The 16,913-nt window shown below is 56.8% G+C and overlaps 1 protein-coding gene across 1 annotated transcript in view; it reads left to right on the top strand.

The window, feature by feature from the left end:
* ZFYVE28 (zinc finger FYVE-type containing 28) overlaps positions 1–16,913 on the top strand; it is a 113,898-nt gene that overhangs the window by 79,992 nt on the left and 16,993 nt on the right. The window contains exon 8 of the mRNA XM_061191054.1: positions 1,788–3,071. Within this exon, the coding sequence (XP_061047037.1) occupies positions 1,788–3,071 (1,284 nt within the window). The remainder of the gene's footprint in view (positions 1–1,787; positions 3,072–16,913) is intronic.

Below are 16,913 nucleotides of genomic sequence, written 5' to 3'. Positions count from 1 at the left end.
CGTATAAATGGGTGCATGACCTCCTGAATGAGCAGGCTAAAGCAGTTTAAAACCACAACGAGAGACCACTGCACACTCACCAGAGACGACGACGTGGAAAAGTCCAAGTGCCCATGAGGGTGTGGGGCATGCAGAACTGTCAGCGGACCCTGTGGGCGGTCGGCGGGGACACACCCCTCACCAGCACTCAGCGTGCGCGCTTGCAGAAACGCACCCCATGCTCCCCAGGACAGGGGCTCAAAGCTGTGGGTCCCCGCCAGCCAGGCCCCCTCCGGGGTGGAACAGCTTCAGAGGTGAACTGTGATGCGTTTCCACCAGGAGACGGAATGATCTACAGCGACCATGAATCTCACCAGAGAGGGTTGTCAGAGCTGGCAAAGGGAAACAGCAGAATATGCGATTAAGGGGAGTTCTCTGGTGGTCCAGTGGTTAGGACTCTGCACTTCGGCTGCCAAGGGTGCGAGTTCAATCCCTGGTCAGGGAACTAAGATCCCACAAGCCGAGCAGCCAAAAAAAAAAAAAAAAAAAATAGGAAAAATAAAATGTAATTGCACATAAAGGTTTAAAAAAATAAGAGTGTGCAATTAAATTTAGATTTCAGATAAACGATAATACTTTGTCAGTGTAAATATGTCCCCAGTGGGGGCCATTTGGGACATACTTATTCTAAAAAGTATTTGCTGTTTATCTGAAATTCCAGTCTAACTGGGTATCCTGTGTTTCATCTGGCACCTCTGCACAAACATAGCACTGGCAAACATGCCTGCCACGGAGGAGTGCAGACCGCAGATTGCCATCTATCTAGAGAAGGAGAACAGGGGAGACCACCGCTGTGGAAGTCGGGATGGTGGTCACGGCGGGGAGTGACCAGGAAGGCACACGGGGGGCGCCTGGGAGCCCGGGTAGCACTGTATTTCTTGATCTGGGTGCTGTTTGCAGGGTGTGTTCAGTGTATGAAGATCCACAGCTGAGCGGTTCTGAGAAGGGCACCTTTCCATGTGTTTTCCTGACTGCACTGGGGCGTTGAACCAGGCGCTGAGACCTCAGGCCTGAGCTCTTCCCAGCAGAGAGCAGCACACACCGGCCTGTGGGACCCGCCTTGGGCTCATCCCGTCATTGTCATTAGAGTCACTCCACCTTGGGGGCCGGTTCAATGCCGCTTCCCCCAGGGAAGGCACCCTGGTGTCCCCTCCTTCTGGTGGGCTCCTTCCTTTGCTGCTGTTGTCATTATTGTACTTCAATCTTTGCTCATAAATATTTATTATCTGTCTCTTCCTATGGAACCTGCACAGCAGGGACCATGCCAGTCTTCCTGTGTGTCACCCAGGGCCTGGCACATAGGCAGTGCTCAGTAATATTTGTTGAAGCAAAGGAAGAAAGTCTATATATAAACCAATAGATATCTTTTCACTCCTGAAAGTTTTTATTAATTGATTTATTAATTAATAATTTATAATTTTATTAATATAATTAATTTTATTAATTTATTAACATTATCATGAAGAATCAGGGCTTTCTTGTTTTCAGCAAGAGAGTTCAGAGTCTCATTTTTAAGGAAGAGCACATTCTAGAATCACAGTCAGCCACCCACATGGCTGTTGTCCTGACCCGCAGCCCCAGGGACCCCTGGCGACGCACCTCTTTTGGTGGAGGAAGCGACATGGCGGGAGGTTAATTGCAGGCAGTGGACAGCGTGTTGCTCTTCTGCTGGTGCCGAGCCCGCTCGGCCTGGGGGCTGGTGTGGCCTCTGGGACCCACACTCTTCTTTTCTGCCTTGACCCTTGTAGGGATTTGCTGCGGACCCTGACCGAGGAGGAGCTTCACACGCTGGAACGGAACCTCTGTATTTCCCAAGATGTGGAGCTCCCCATCCGGGCGGACACGCCGGTGCCCCCTGCCCTGGAGCCCGCCCTGCCCGCACCCCTCGCCCCGGCCGAGCCCAGGCATGCAGAGGCGGAGCTGGCGTGCTCCATGCAGAATGACGACCAGGAGCTGGAGCAGCTCAGCCGCATGGTGCACAGGGCCGGGGACGTGATGTCCTCCCTCCTGTCCCCGCCCAACGCCTGCCAGCCCCCCGCGCACAGGCCGGGCGCCGAGGGCGGTCCCCTCGGGCAGGCATCCCCGGGCTGCCCGCGGCTGCCGCCGGGCAGCGACGAGGACGAGGGGAGGGTGTTCTTCATGGAGGATGTGGACGGGGCGGCAGAGCCCCCGGGCGGCCGGTCTGGGTGGGCGGGCGACGCCAGGGCCGACCCCCGGGAGAGAGGGCGGGGCGGGGAGAGCCGAGAGGCGGGGGGCAGAGCAGCCGCCGCGGCCGAGCGGGAGGACTTGAGCAGCAGCAAGAGCGCGCAGGGCGACGAGACGCGGGCGGGGGGCCCCGGCGCCTGCAGCTGCCCGGACTCCCAGCCGCAGCTGGACGGCTGGGAGGCGAGTGCGGAGGACGCCCAGACGGCCGAGCTGATCGCCCACCGGACGGGGGGCATGAAGCTCTCGGCCACGGTCATCTTCAACCCCAAGTCGCCCACCTCCCTGGACTCTGCCCTCGCCAACCCGGAAGTCCCCGGCAACGGCGTCTCCCCAGGGGAGCCGGCGGCCGAGGGGACGGAGGGCGGCCCCCACAAACTCGGCGCCGCCGCTGCCAACAGCCTCCTGAACTCCTGCGTGTGCTGCAGGGGCTGCGCGGGCAGCAGGGAGGACGCGGCGGAGAGCCTGCGGGGCAAGTGCGGCTCGGGAGGCGTCATCCGCTCCTCTTACGTGGGCTCCGCCAAGGCCTGCGCCAAGGGCTCGGCCGCGGGACTGCTGGAGGCCCGGCCGGCCCCGGCGGCACTGGGCGCCCCGGACCCCCGGCCCTCGGAAGACGCCCCCGGCGGGCAGGAGCCCAAAGCCTCCACTTCCGACAAGTGCCTGGCACACACCTCAGGGCTCCAGGTGGACGCGGCAGACGGGCTGCCTGGAGGGGGCGGCGGAGCGAGTGAGCCAAAGGAGGCGGAGGCCGGGCAGCCCTCGGAGGCCGGGGAGGAGAGTCGGCGTGGAGGGGCGGCCGGGGAGGAGCCCCAGCACCTGTCGGGCTCCAGGTAAGAGCCGCTCTGGCCCCTGGACTCATCTCTAATCTGGTTAGCTGCTGGTCAGGCTCTCCTGGACCCAGTTGCCACATCCAACCGAGAAGCGTCCCCCGTAGCCCCGACCGCCCCGTTTCTGGCGTGACGGGCACCTTCAGGTGAGTGGGCGCAGCGCCGGGCCCTCGGTTCGCCCCTTATCACTGCTGTGGTGTGACCGGCGTGTGCGGACCGGCCGGGGCTGGGGCCCAGCACCCACCTGACCGGCGTGGCAGCTCCCGTGGGCCGCGGTTGGCCACACAGACCCTCAGCCCTGCCCCGGGGGCAGCGGTGGGATCCCGAGACCACCCTGGGGCAGATTCTCGGGCAGTGCTCCCCGGACCCTGTTCTCTCCCTCAGAGGCAGCTGAGCAGGAAGGCGGGCAGGGCTCTGTGACACCCTGGCTCCTGCACATGTGACTCACGGCAGCTCTTCCTTCCCCTGCCCCACACCCGGGGCTTATCCTGAATGAAGCAGATTCAACCAGCACTGCCCCGGCGCCCACCACATGCCCCCGGCCCCCATCCTGGACGTGGGAAAGGAGGAGCCGGGCCCAGCCTCGGGGCTTCACACGGCTGTTGCACTGTCCTCTCACCAGACCCTGCCTTGCAGGCTCCCATCCTGGCTTCACTGTGTCCAAAGGGAGGTGGGAGGATGGGGAGGGGAGGGGGCTCAGCCCGGAGGCTGGACAGGCCCCTGCCCACAGCCGTGGGAGCTGTGCACAGAGGAGCGGTCAGCAGGGAGGGGCCGTCTGGGTGCAGGGGCAGACGCCTTGCAGGGCTCTGCAGCCACTGTCGCCTTCTTCCTGCAGCAGCGTGTGGCCGGCTCCCCCAGCAGTGGGCAGGGCCTGGCCAGGAGCCCGTGGGGTTCAGGGCCGCTCTTTCTTCTCGAGCTGAACTCGGAGGCTCCGCCGCAGCCTTTTCTGTGTGGGTTCTGTAGGCACTCCCAAGCCCCTCACAGCCATGAATCTACTTTCTGGCTCCGTGAATTTGTCTATTCTGGACATTTCATATAAGTAGAATCACTCATTATGTGACCTTTTGTGTCTGGCTTCTTTTGCTGAGCATCATGTTTTCAAGGTTCACCCACGTTCATGCAGGTGTCGGCACTTCCTTTCTATGGCTGAATAATATTCCACTGTACGGATGGACCACATTTTGTTCATCTGTCGATGGGCGGGTGTGTCGTTTCCACTTTTTGGTTATTGAGTAATGCTGTGAACATCTGTGTACAGGTGTTTGTGTGGTTGTGAGTTTTCAGTTCTTTGGGTGTCTCTCTAGGAGAGAATCAGTGCTTCACACGGTGCCTCTACGTTCTGAGGAGCTGTCACGGGCAGTTTTCATTCCCCAGTCATGTGCGAGGCTCCTCTTTCTCCACATCCTCACCAATACTTGTCCTCATCTGAGAGTTTTTTTAACAGTTCTTTTGACCTTCGGGCATATCCCACTAGAATATACAGCTGAGTGACTGCTTTCAACTCACGTGAAATCATTCTGTTTCTGAGGTCATGCCCAAGTTTTACCCACAGCAGGTTAATTTGTTCCATTTAGCATGAGCTGTATAGAGATTGCCATTTGCATTTAATTTAATTTTATGATTATGTGAAAAATTTGCATGGTTCCTGGCCAAATCTACAAAATAAGATATACCCAGAGAAATCTGTCTTTCCACCTTATTCTCCTCCTCTGCTAAAGTTAAAGTTTTCCTATTTTTTATAATTTATCCTTCAATTTAAAAAGTAGAAGCAAGGACGTACACACACACACACACACACACGGACACACACACGGGCACACACGCACACACACGGACACTAAAAAGTAGAAGCAAGGATGTACACACACGGGCACACACACGGGCACACACACATGGACAGACGGACACACACACACAGGCACACACACACAGACACACATACATGGGCACACACACACACGGACAGACGGGCACACACACGGGCACATGTTTTCCGCTCCCGTTCTTTGGCAGAGGACCTCGTCCTTCTCTGCCTTGCTTTCCTGACCTAGCCTGAAGGCCTGTGGCCTGCCCATGACAGTTTCTAGAGATGTCCCCGCTGTCAATTGCAGCCACGTGGGACTGCACTGTGTGGCTGGACCACCGTGCAGTCAGGCCCTTCCACCTGCCTTGTGGCTGTTTCCAGTCTTGCTCTTACAGACGGCGCTGCGATGAGCAGCTATTTTTTTTAAAAAAATATTTATTTATTTATTTATTTGGCTGCGTCGGGCCTTAGTTGCGGGACGCGGCATCTTCCTTGCAGCACGCGGGATCTTTCGTTGCGGCGCGTGGGCTTCTCTCTAGTTGTGGCACGTGGGTCCAGAGCGCTCAGGCTCAGTAGTTGCAGCACGCGGGCTTAGTTGCCCCACGGCGTGTGTGATCTTAGCTCCCTGACCAGGGATCGAACCTGCGCCCCCTGCATTTGAAGGTGGATTCTTAACCACTGGACCACCAGGGAAGTCCCAATGAGCAGCTCTTTTTGATGAGGCCATTTTTTAGGTGCAAGCCCAACATCATAATGTCCAGTGGAATGAATTATTGTCCACAACCTAAGGAGCGGCTTCCTCCCTCAGGGCCTCCAACTCAGTGGCCCAGAGTTGATTGGTAAGTGGATCATTTTCCTACAAGGCTGATATGAAACCATCACAAATTCTTTGACCAGATACATGGACTTTTCAGCTTTTGACCTGCCCCCCTTTTCTTGCTCTGTGTCCAGGTGACAGCCAGTGGACACTTACTCTGTCTCGAACCCCCTCCTGCTTTCCTGACGTGTCCCGCCGTGGACACTGCTCGTTCACGTCAGGCCAGCAGCTTCCCAGGCCTCCTCTGGCTTAGCACAAACGCAGAAGCTGAGCTGAGAAAAGGAAACAGCCTCCATGGAGGCCTCGGGAAACGCTCCCGTCTCCCAGGGAAACATTTCCAGAAGGTGCAGAGGGTCTGAGGGTGGCCGTGGGATCAGGGCAGCCAGGCCTTTGGGCCAGGACCGTGGACAGCGGCGCCCGGGGCCCAGCACTGCACCAGGAGCAGCTGAGAATCAGGTCAGCAGGTGGCGCCCGTGCCCTCCGCGGGCAGCGTAGACATGGGGAGCATCATCCCTTCACGTCGCACGTGGGTTCCTGGGTGGCTGAGCAGGGTGCGCGAGAGGCGGCCCGACCTTGCAGAGCGTGATCTAACACGAATGGAGGGGCGAAAGCAGCCTGTTGAAACAGACAGACAGACACAGAAGACCAGCCTCACACAGGCAGCAAGTTCACCAGAACTCGGACGGCGAAATCCCTGGCCTTGGTTGGCGTTATTAGTACCGCCGGTGCGCAGCTTCCCATGAACACAGCCAGGCTTATGTCAGGTGCAGGTGACCCCCCACCCCTGGCAGACGGAGAGACGGACCCCGGAGAGGCTGGCACCCGCCGTGGCTCGAAGTGCCTGGAGGGGCCGGCATCACCCTTGACCTGCCTGAGCGAGAGCCCGTCTGTCTGGTGACGTGCTTGGTCATCACTTGGCCGTGACGAGCCGACATCCTGAGCTGACCACGAGGCCTGCCTGTCCAGCAGTTCCCCCTGTGGCCCCTGCCATGCGCGGGAGGAGGAGTGACCGCACGTGTGGCCCCGTGCGTGAGTCAGACGGTGCAACCTCAGACCTCTGTGCCACCTTTGAGTCGGGTGCCATGAAGGGGACTCACCAAGCCGTTACCACGCGTCTGCTTTTGGGGCCACGTTCCCCGGGGATGCCCGGAGTGTCGCCTCCCACTCAAGCAGCGCACAGCCTCCGGGTGGAAGGACGGGGCTGCGGGGGGGACGGCGCAGGCCGGAGGTGGGTCTTGGAGCAAGGGCCTGGGCGGGAAGAGCCCTGCACGTTCCCCCAGGCCCGGCCTTCAGCCCGCTGCACGCCAGCCGGTTCCAGCCGTGCTGATGCCCGGGGTGGGGGACGTCTCCCCAGCACAGTCCTGGGCAGAATGTTTCAGAACCAAGTGTCCTTCAGCTCTTTTCTTTCTTACCTTTTCAGTGCTTGAAGATTAACCTTTTTTGGGAAAACTTAGCATTTTTAAAAGCTTCCTGTTTTCTGCCTAGACTCACCTCATCATCCAGAACTGTCCACACTCGAGGCTGGCTGGAGAGCTCACTTGTCTAGAAGACGGAAACTCGCCCCGTCTTGGGTCTGTTTGGTCCTTTCTGTGGACATTTTACTAAAGTGTGTTTCCAACCTTCTTGAAAAAATAACACTGACTCTTGCTTTTTTCTGATTATAATTGTGGTCCCCATTCATTGTAGAAACTTATGAAAACATAAAAAAGAGTAAAAGAAGGAAATAAAAACCATTCCAAATCTGATGAGCAGTTTTATTATTTTTTTCACTGAATATTACTTAATGATCATTTATCTGCAAAATTCATTAAAACACAGTATTCGTAGGACTTAACGCTAAGTTGCTGTACATTTTCCCATTTCCGTATTTTGTCGATTAGCCTTGTGGTCCCTCTCCTTACGGTTTTGTGTCTGTCTCTTGGAATCCACCCTTAGGAGTAGAGTCGCCCCAGCGAAGGCATGACCCTTGCCGTCACACTCCCTTCCTCCCGCCTGGGCAGCGCTGGCTGCACTGACTCATCTGAGAAGCAAAGTGGAGTTCGCTGCTCTGCTTTGTGTTTCTTTGGTGACTGGTGTCCCTGGGCATTTCCTCCTGATTCTTCTGCAAATTGACTCTGCCTGTCTTTTGCCTGTTTTCCAGTTGGGTTTTCGTGTCTTTCTTGCTGACTTAGAAATGTTCCTTCTGCCTGGTGTCTTTGTTGCAGGTAGCTTTCCCCAATTTGTTATTTGCCCTTTGGTCTTATTTGTTGACGTCTTCCGATTTACAGATGTCTTCAATTTTGTTTTGTGTAATTAAATTCATGAGCATTCTAGAGACTCGGGTCCTCTGCCTCTCTTTTCCTCCAGTTGGTCTGCGGTGCCGTTCCTCCCACCCCAAGGCTGGGGGACATTCCCCTCACTGCCTCCTGGTGTCCCAGGGTCTCCTTCTTTGCCGTTACCTCCGCTCTGCCCTGGTGCGTAGTGAGAGGCCCAGGCCGGCTTGCCTTCTGAGGCTGTCTCCGCCCACTGGAGGGGGCCAGGGGGCCGGGACCGACGGCCATCGTGATGCACGGGCAGGCCCACCCTGGGCCCTGGCTCAGGGCTCAGGAACCGTCACCACCTGTGCCACTGGCGGGCTTGGCCTGCTCTGTGTTACTCAGCTCCGCGGCTGGCAGTGCCTTTGCCTCCCCACTCCGGGGGCCTCCCTGGCTGTCGTTTTGGTTAGAGTGATAGGAACCTGGAAGGGCACAGGCCTCTGAGCTTCTGCCCTTAGACTGGTGACCTGTGCCCCGACCACGTGCTCCTTCCTTGCTGAGCGTGGTGGTAGTGGCAAAGAGTGGACCTTGGGGACATCTCCTCGAGGGGACTTTCCGACGCGCGGTGCTTCCTCGCCTGCCTGGGGGGTGGCCCTGGAGTGTGTGTTCCCGCCCCGCGAACGCAGCGGGAGGGGGTCCAGGGGAGGAAGGGCGCCCGTGGGCTGGCGGCCCCTTGAGGAGGAGCCAAGAGGTCTCCTGTTAGCGAGTAACTCCGTTCCTTGTTGCTCCCCCGCGTCTCACCCGCCCTGGTCCGTACTCACCGCTCCTGTTCGGGGCTGTTACTTGCCTCGTCCCTTGCTGTTACCAGTCCTGAGCCGCCTCCCTGCCCCATCACCGGTCTCACTGCTTCCCGGTCCCTCCTCCACTTCCTTACTCCCCACGGGGCGGGGGAGGGTGGCCGCTGGACAGGGAGGTCGCAGACGTCGCGGCGGAGCTTAGTCCTGGGCCGACAGCTCTGTGCTTCGCTGACTTTGCTCTTTGCCCGCCTGGCTCCGACTCCAGGGGACGCCCCGCCTTCCTGCTAGCCGCGGCCCTCCGGAGCTTCCACCCAGGCTCCACTGCCCTTTGCCGGGGTGGGGACCCCAGGGACCTGGGGATGCCCTGGGTCCCGCCCTGAGCAGCTGGGGCTACAGAGAGGAGACCACATCCTCTGTTCCTTGGAGCAGGGCTCCAGCCCCCCAAGGCCACTGACTGTTTCCCCGTACGGAGAGGGCTGCTGGAGATTCTCCTGGGTCCCTCCAGGCCGCACCACCAGTGCCTGTGGACCTCAGCCCGGCCTTGCTGCCCCGCCGGGGGGAGGGCCGGATGCACCTGGCACTGCTGAGCTTCCTCGAGCAGCATGTGGTGAGCGAGTCTCTGTCACTGGGAAACCTTCCCAGAGGCCCAGGGCTGCACTTCTGACCTGCTCTGTCCACACTTCACTGAGTCCACTTTCCCTCCAGCAGATGGAGCCAGGGGCCGGTCAGCCCCTGCCCTGTCCCAGGGCCACTGCTGTCCACCAGCCTCCATGGCCTGGAAGGATGTGCATCCTTTTCCAGTGCATGATCAACACCCACAGCCTCTGGTGCTGGCCGTCAGGACTGTGGGGGGTGTCCTGGGGTGCGCGTCCTGAGCTGGCACCCCCGAGGGTAAGGGGGTGTGAACCAAGACATGGGAGTGACGGGGACAGGGCACTGCCTGGACTGACTGACTGCTCAGTGAGCAGAGACTCAGGAGCCGCTGGCTGGCCCCGCCTGCCCCGTTGCTGGGGGCTGCTGGGGGCTCCGCAGGGGACCACCTCCGGCATGCGGTGACGGGGTGGGGCTGGATCTAACCCTAACCCCTTCCTGGTGGCTGTGTGACCCTGGGCACCAGCTCCTGCCCCACCCCCGCCCCCGCCCGGTGCCCAGTTCCCTACCCATCGGGGTGGACGCATCGCGGCTGTGTCGCCAGAGCCTCTCTGGGGCCGGGCAGTGGGCGCAAGCCGTTGTCCCCGTGGCAGGTGTCCCGGCTGCCACACGGAGCCCCTGGAAGGAAAAACGAGAATGACTGAGCGGTTTAAAAATAGAGGAGAACTTGGAATTAATGAGATGCTTGAGATGCTTGAAAAACAGATTAGGCCTAATGACTGTCATCAGATCGACCGTGACGGGGCTCGCGCGGGGTGAGAGGGAAGCCAGGCTGAGTACCGGCTTGGGGTCAGAGGGCAGGGCTGGGTCTGGGGGTCCTGGGAGGGGTGCTGCCCTCCTCCTAGACGGGCCTCCCCAGTGTCTGGAGTCTTTCTGACTAACTCACAGCTGGGTGTTGAGCGCTGTGTTCTGGGCCGGGAGGAGGGCTTGGCGGGGCAGCGGCCACTGTTTGGGGGGGGAGCGGGTGCAGGGGCGCTGAGCCTGGCACTCAGGACAGCCCCTGGCCCGGCTCCCCCCCCCCAGCCTACCCGCCCCACCTCGTGATCCCACCCAGTGCCGGCCTTCAAGGCCCCTGGTCCTGGAGAAGATAAACTTGACTCCTAAGACGCAGAGTGCCGGCCGGGTGCGGGGCGGCTCCTTCAGCGAGCACCTGCCCTGGCAGTGACTTCAGTGAGACCTGAATAGAGGGGCCCAGGTGCCAGAAGGAGCAGAGGGGGCAAGAGGAGGTGGGGGTGGGGAACCCCAGAGAGCTTTGGAGGGCAGCAGGGCAGGTGATGTTTTTCTGGGAGGAAGGCCCAGCGTCCGAGGCGGTAGCATGTAAGCACAGTGAGAACACAGTCTGGTATTTTAAAGTTGTTTTAAACAGCTTTATGGAAATATAATTGTCATACGATAAACTGCAGTGTATGAGAGTTCCAGTTCCTCCATAGCCTCACCAGCCCTCAGCATGGTCAGGCTTCTTACCTTTAGCTGTTCCAATGGTGTGAGTAGTGTCTCATCGCAGTTTTAATGTGCCTTTCCTTAAGGACTCATGACACTGAGCACCTTTTCAAGTGTTCACCTGCCATCGGCCTATACTCTGGTGAAGTGTCTATTCAGATCTTTTGCTGTTTCTTTTCATTGTGTCCTTATTGAGTTTTGAGAGTTCTTTATTTATACTGCATACAAGTCCTTTATCAGATATATAATTTGCAGATCGTTTCTCCCAGTCTATGGTTTGTCTTTTCATTCTAAGAGTATCTTTTGAAGAGGAAAATTTCTTAATTTTGAGGAAGTCCAATGTATCCATTTTTTTTCATGGATTGTGATTTTGATGTCATATCTAAGGGTTATTTTCATAACCTAAAGTCACAAAGATTTTTTTCTGTTTCTTCTAAAAGTTTTATACTTTTAGGTTTTTCATTTAGGTCTATGATCCATTATGAGTTAATTTTGTATATGGTGTGAGGTATGGATCAAAGTTTTATTTTGTTTTTGCATAAGGATAGCCAATTATTCCAGTATCATTTGTTGAAGACTACCCTTTCGCCACTGAATTGCCTTTGCACCTTTGTCAAAAATCAGTTGACCATGTATTTCTGGATTTTCTAGTCTGTTCCATTGATCTGTTTGTCTATATTGACACCAACATCACACTGTCTTGATTATGGTAGCTTTATAATGAGCCTTAAAGTCAGGTAGTATAAATCTACAACTTAGTTCCTTTTTTTCAAAGTTGTTTTGGCTCTTCTGGGTCCTTTGTATTTCACATGAATTTTAGAACCAGGTTGTCAATTTCTACCAAAAAAATAAAAAATAAAAAAAAACAAGCCTGCTAGGACTTTGCTTGGAATTGTGTTTAATCTATAGATCAACCAGGGAAAAATTAACACTTTAGTAATACTGAATCTTCAAATTCCTGAACACAGTATATTTCTCCATTTATTTAGGTCTTTAATTTCTCTCAGCAGAGTTTTATAGGTTGTGTTGTTGAGGTCTTGCACATCTTTTGCCAGATTTATCCCTAAGTATTTTATATTTTTGATGCTATTGTAAATGGTATTGCTTTATAATTTCAGTTTCCAATTGTTCATTGCTTATATAGAGATACTTGATTCTTGTATATTGATCTTATCTCCTGCAACCTTGCTAAACTCACTTTATTAGATATGGTAGTTTTTATGAAGATTTCATCAGATTTTCTACACAGATGTTGTCATCTGTGAATAAAGCCAGTTTTATGTCTCCTTTCTAATTAGATGTCTTTTACTTCTTCTTCTTGCATTTTTGCACTGGGGAGGACCTCCAAGTACAACGTTGAACAGAAGAGTTGACACAGGACATTTTTGCCCTGTTCCTGCTCTCAGAGAGAAAGCATTCAGTATCTACCATTAAGTGTGATGTTGGCTGTAGGATGTTTATAGATGCCTTTTTTCAGGTTCAGGAAGTTCTCTTCTATTCCCCGTTTGCTGCACTTTTCTCAAGTACTTTTTCTGCATCTTTTGGGATTGTCGTATAGTTATAATTTTTTAGTCTGTTAATGTGATAAATTACATTGATATTCAGATGTTAAGCCATTGCATTCCTGGGATGAACCTTACTTATCACTTGGTATTATCCTTTTTATGTATTGTTGGCTTCAATTTGCTAAACTTTTGTTAAGGATTTTGCATCTGATTGTGAGTAATGTTAGGCAGTACTTTTCTTTTTTTGTAATGTCCTTTTAAGGTTTGGGTATCAGAGTAATGCTGAGATCCTCAAATGAGTTGGGGAACTTTCCCGCTTATTCAATTTTCCAGAAGATTTTTTGTGTAAGTGGTATTATTTCTGACTTAAGTATTAGGTAGAATTCATCAGTGAAGCCATCTGGGCCTGGAGTTTTCTTTATGGAAAGGTTTTTAACTACAACTTCAATTTCTTTACTAGATATAGGTGGTGGGTGTCAGCAGCTGCTTTGGGGCCCTGCCCAGCTCTGCTGTACCCCCCACCCCCTTGAGCCCTGGCAACATTGTACCCTCATGAGTGGACAAAGCTGGAAGAGGCAGTTGTGCCAGGGACTGGTGGACACGTAGGACCTGCCAGGGCAGCTGTGGGATCCATGGAGCGGTCGCCATAGCAACACGGGAGGCCACCTGCTGGGGCTGCCACCCTCCAGTCACATGGCACCATTGCATCAGGCCCTCCCCAGCCCTGGAGGAGGAGCTGCCCCTTGTTTCACAGACCCACCTCTGGGGGGTTGTGGCCGGCGGATGAGATGGACCTGGGAGCCGCTGGCTCTCCCTCTCTCTGGACTCCAGGGGGACCAGCCTGGGTGGCCTTCCTCCTCTGAGCACAACCTGTGGCCTGTGACGGGGGAAGTGGCTCTGACGGAGCCCAGGTCCACCCCGCTGGCTGAGGCCACGCCATCAGTCAGTCGCCAGGTCAGGATGGCTCAGTGAGGACAGCAGGCACCAGGCAGGGTGTCTGCTGTCTGTCCTCCCTGTCTGGGGAAGCCGCGGGTTCCCGGAACTTCCTCAGCCCCTAAGGGCTCTGCAGAGTGTCCCTGGTGATGAGGGGTTGGCTGCGGCTCCCTGGCTGTTCCCCACAAGTGTCGCAGGGGACGTTCCTTCTGGATCACCATAGTGATGACCAGAGACTCCAGGTGGTCACAGTGGGACGTGTGCCCACAGACCAGCCTGGGGCAGACCTCGGGCACTCCTGGACTGGGCCCTGCTTGATGCCCAGCTCCTGCATGACCTTCTCGGGCTGGCCTCTTGGAGCACGGTGGTGGTGGGAGCCTGTGGCCCTGAGGCCACTCCCCCACCCCCAGCCTCACAGCTGGCACCCCCGGCCCTTTGCAGAGGCTGTGATTAGCCCCGTGTTACAGACCCAGGGCCACACAGCACGAGGCAGACTCGCGCACCCACCATCCCACCCCCACTGTGAGTCTTTCTCCAGAGGACCCTGGGTGGTGGTACTGTTTTCCCATTTTACAGACAAGTAAACTGAGGCCCTGGGAGGTTACATTCTCCTGCCTAGACAGCAGGGGAGTGATGCCCAAAGGCCCTCAGCCTGAGCTGTCTGACCTCTCCTGACTTCCCAGCCCCACCCTGGGAGCCCTCCCCACGGCAGGGCCTCCCTTCCCTGCCACCAGCCCAGGGCCCGTCGAGGGCAGGTGCACCCAGCTAGGGCCTCATGTGCCCCAACCCCCAACCCCGTAACAGGTGCTCACCTGACTTCACAGACGGGCCTGACCTCCTCAGAGCCAGGCCCTCTTCCAGGCTCCCGGTTGGTTTTCCTGGGCGCTGGCCCTGGGGCCAGGATGGGGGCCGGGAGGCAGAAGCCCTTGCCCCGGGGGAGGGAGGCTGGCACTTCTCAGATGCTGTGGTCAGCAGCTCTGTGGGGAAGTGGGCCCTGAGGCCAGAATCTGCGAGAAATGCCCCACCCGGGTACAGGCAGGGCTACGGGGTGTGTGTGCGGTGGACAAGCACCGCGCCGGGAAGGTGGCGGGAAGGTGGGGAGGCGGGGAGCCCTGAGGGTTCCGGTTCCGCAGGGGTCGCAGGCAGCAGAACCAGGTCGGAGCTTATAGGTGGCAGGCGCCGGGTGGGGCTGCCCAAGGCTGGGGAGGCCAAGTCCTCGGGCACTATGGACCCCGTGTGCGGGGCGGCTGGGGTCTTCATGGACTTACAGACGGTAGGGTCACGCCTCTTGCCAGGCCGTGCTTCCTCCCCAAGGAAGCCCTCCCTGCTGCCTGGTGACTGTCCCCAGCTGGCATGGGCACTGGTGGGATTCTGATGACATGATACTTGCTTCTGTCTCCCCAGATGGGAGCCCTGATGGGCCTGGGCAGGGCAGGAGCCTGTGGGCTCGGACAGAGGTGGGCAGGAGACAGTCTGGAGAACACAAGGGATGCTTGTTCCCTCCTACCGGCTCATCTCACGGGACATCAGTGGTCGTGCTGCTTAACTAGAGGAAACGGGAAATGAGCTAGTTTTCAGTGTCTTGTTTACATTTAGTCTTTGGAACCAAACTGCAGTCCTTCAGTGATCTCCCCGGGGGCCCTCAGAGGTCCTGCTGACCTCGTGGAATGGGGACAGCAGCCGTGAGGGCCCCAGGGAGGGGAGGCAGGGGGGTGGGCTGCACCCCGAGCGCCACGGGATCCCACAGTACGGATCTGTGTGTGACGGTGCCTTGTTAAAACCCTGTGTTGTTGTTTTGGCTGTGGACTCACTGCTCTATTTCCTTAACCTCCAGTCTTGTGGGAATCCAGTGGGAAAGTACTGCAGCTTCCGGAGCATTTGTCCTAGGCCAGGCACGTCCGCTTTCAACGCACTGTCCCTAGTCCTTGCCATGTGGGTGTAATTATTCCCATGTTATAGAAGAAAATGATGAGGCCCGAAACCATCCCTCGAGGGACGGCGTGTGAATGAGACCCCGGTGTGCACGAGTGCGGCACGCGGACACCGCTGCTGTTGCCGTGGTCACGGGAGCCTGAGCGTGTGTGCTCTCATGTCACAGTCGTCCCCACACCCACACGTGCCCCGACGGCTGTGCAGGCCTCCACCCTTAGGGACCTGCCCACTCTCTCTCTGTGTGCATGTCTCTGTCCTGGCCCCCACCCCGTGCCCACAGGGACTGACCAGTGAGGACCAGGCTCCTTCCCTGGGCCTCCCAGGGGGCTGGTGGGGGACCCCAGTGGTGCAGGCCCCTGGCTGCCCTCCCCTCCCCAGGACAGATGGCGCCCAGGAGGCCGCACTGGCCCGCGGGGAGGAGATGTCTGAGGGCACAGCCCTGCTCGGTAAGTGGATGGTCCAGCCTGACAAGCTACAGTGTTTTCCCATAACGACGGTCTCTCTTTAGCATGTAACACACCTGGGATTTCATTTAAAGTCCTTTTCGGGACTTCCCTGGTGGTTAAGACTCCGCACTTCCACGGCAGGGGGTGCAGGTTCGATCCCTGGTCAGGGAACTAAGATCCCGCAAGCCACACAGAGTGGGCACGCCCCCGCCAGAAAAAACCTTTTCACTTTTAAAACATGACAGGATTCATTTTTAAAGGAATGCACAGATAATATACAAATAAATTATATCTTCTAAAAATATGAGCTCTAGCGCAACGTGTTCTAGAAATGGGTTTGAAAACCACCGCAGAACCAGGTCTGGTCACAGGTAGGCGGGGCTGGAATATGTGAACTCGAGGTTGCAGCTGGTCCTCAAATGAGATGAAAGTCAGGGCTTATCTGGGCAGAATACGTACTGGGTCGCTCTTAGGGATCGTGAGCCCTCGGGGTTGTCCTCGTGAGCCCCGTGGTCTCTGCTCGGAACTTCGGGGAAGATGCAGCTGTGATCTTCTGGGAGGCTGTCATCACGGTTCTGGGTGGCCCCCACCCCCCTGCCAGTTCGGGGCCCACTGGCTGAGGGGAGACCCGGGCGGGGAAGGGCCGTCTCACTCCCAGAGACCCCTGAAGGTGCCCCGTCTGTGAATTACGTGGTCGGTGTGCCTGCTTCTTTGGACACTTCCGTCACTCGGGCCCCCTTGCTGTGGCCTCACACTCCCCCACCAGCGCTCGGGCGCCGAGGCGTCCGCGATGGGCCCGCCTTTCAGACGTGGTCGTCCTTGTCCTCACTGCACCCACCCGCGATTATTTTACTGCCCGTTCTGGGCCTGAGCAGCAGGGTCTGGGCCACGTCACCCCCTGGGTCGCCCGGCGGGTGAGAGATGGACTCGGGACTGGACCACAGCCTCCCCTCTGGACTGGTGTCCTGTGGTCCCATACAGAGCACTACAGACTGGGCGGCTTCAACAGCAGAGATGTATAGTCTCCCAGTCCTGGAGGCCGGAAGTCAGGCTGCGGGCTGGGCTGCACCCCTGCTGGAAGCTCTAGGGGATGGTCCTTCGTCACCTCTTCCGGCTCCTGGCGGCTCCGGGTGTTCCTGGGCTTGTGGCTGCGTCAACCCAGTCTCTTTGTCATGCTCGCATAGCTGTCTCCCTGATTCTGTCTTCTCCCCTTTCCCTTGTGAGGACGCTTTTCATTGGGTTTAGGGCCACCCAGATAATTCAGGATGATCTCGTTTCAAGATCCT

This window comes from Eubalaena glacialis, chromosome 5 (genome assembly GCF_028564815.1).
Source record: "Eubalaena glacialis isolate mEubGla1 chromosome 5, mEubGla1.1.hap2.+ XY, whole genome shotgun sequence".
In the NCBI taxonomy this organism is placed as follows: Eukaryota; Metazoa; Chordata; class Mammalia; order Artiodactyla; family Balaenidae; genus Eubalaena; species Eubalaena glacialis.
This window is presented reverse-complemented; position numbering and strand designations above follow the sequence as displayed.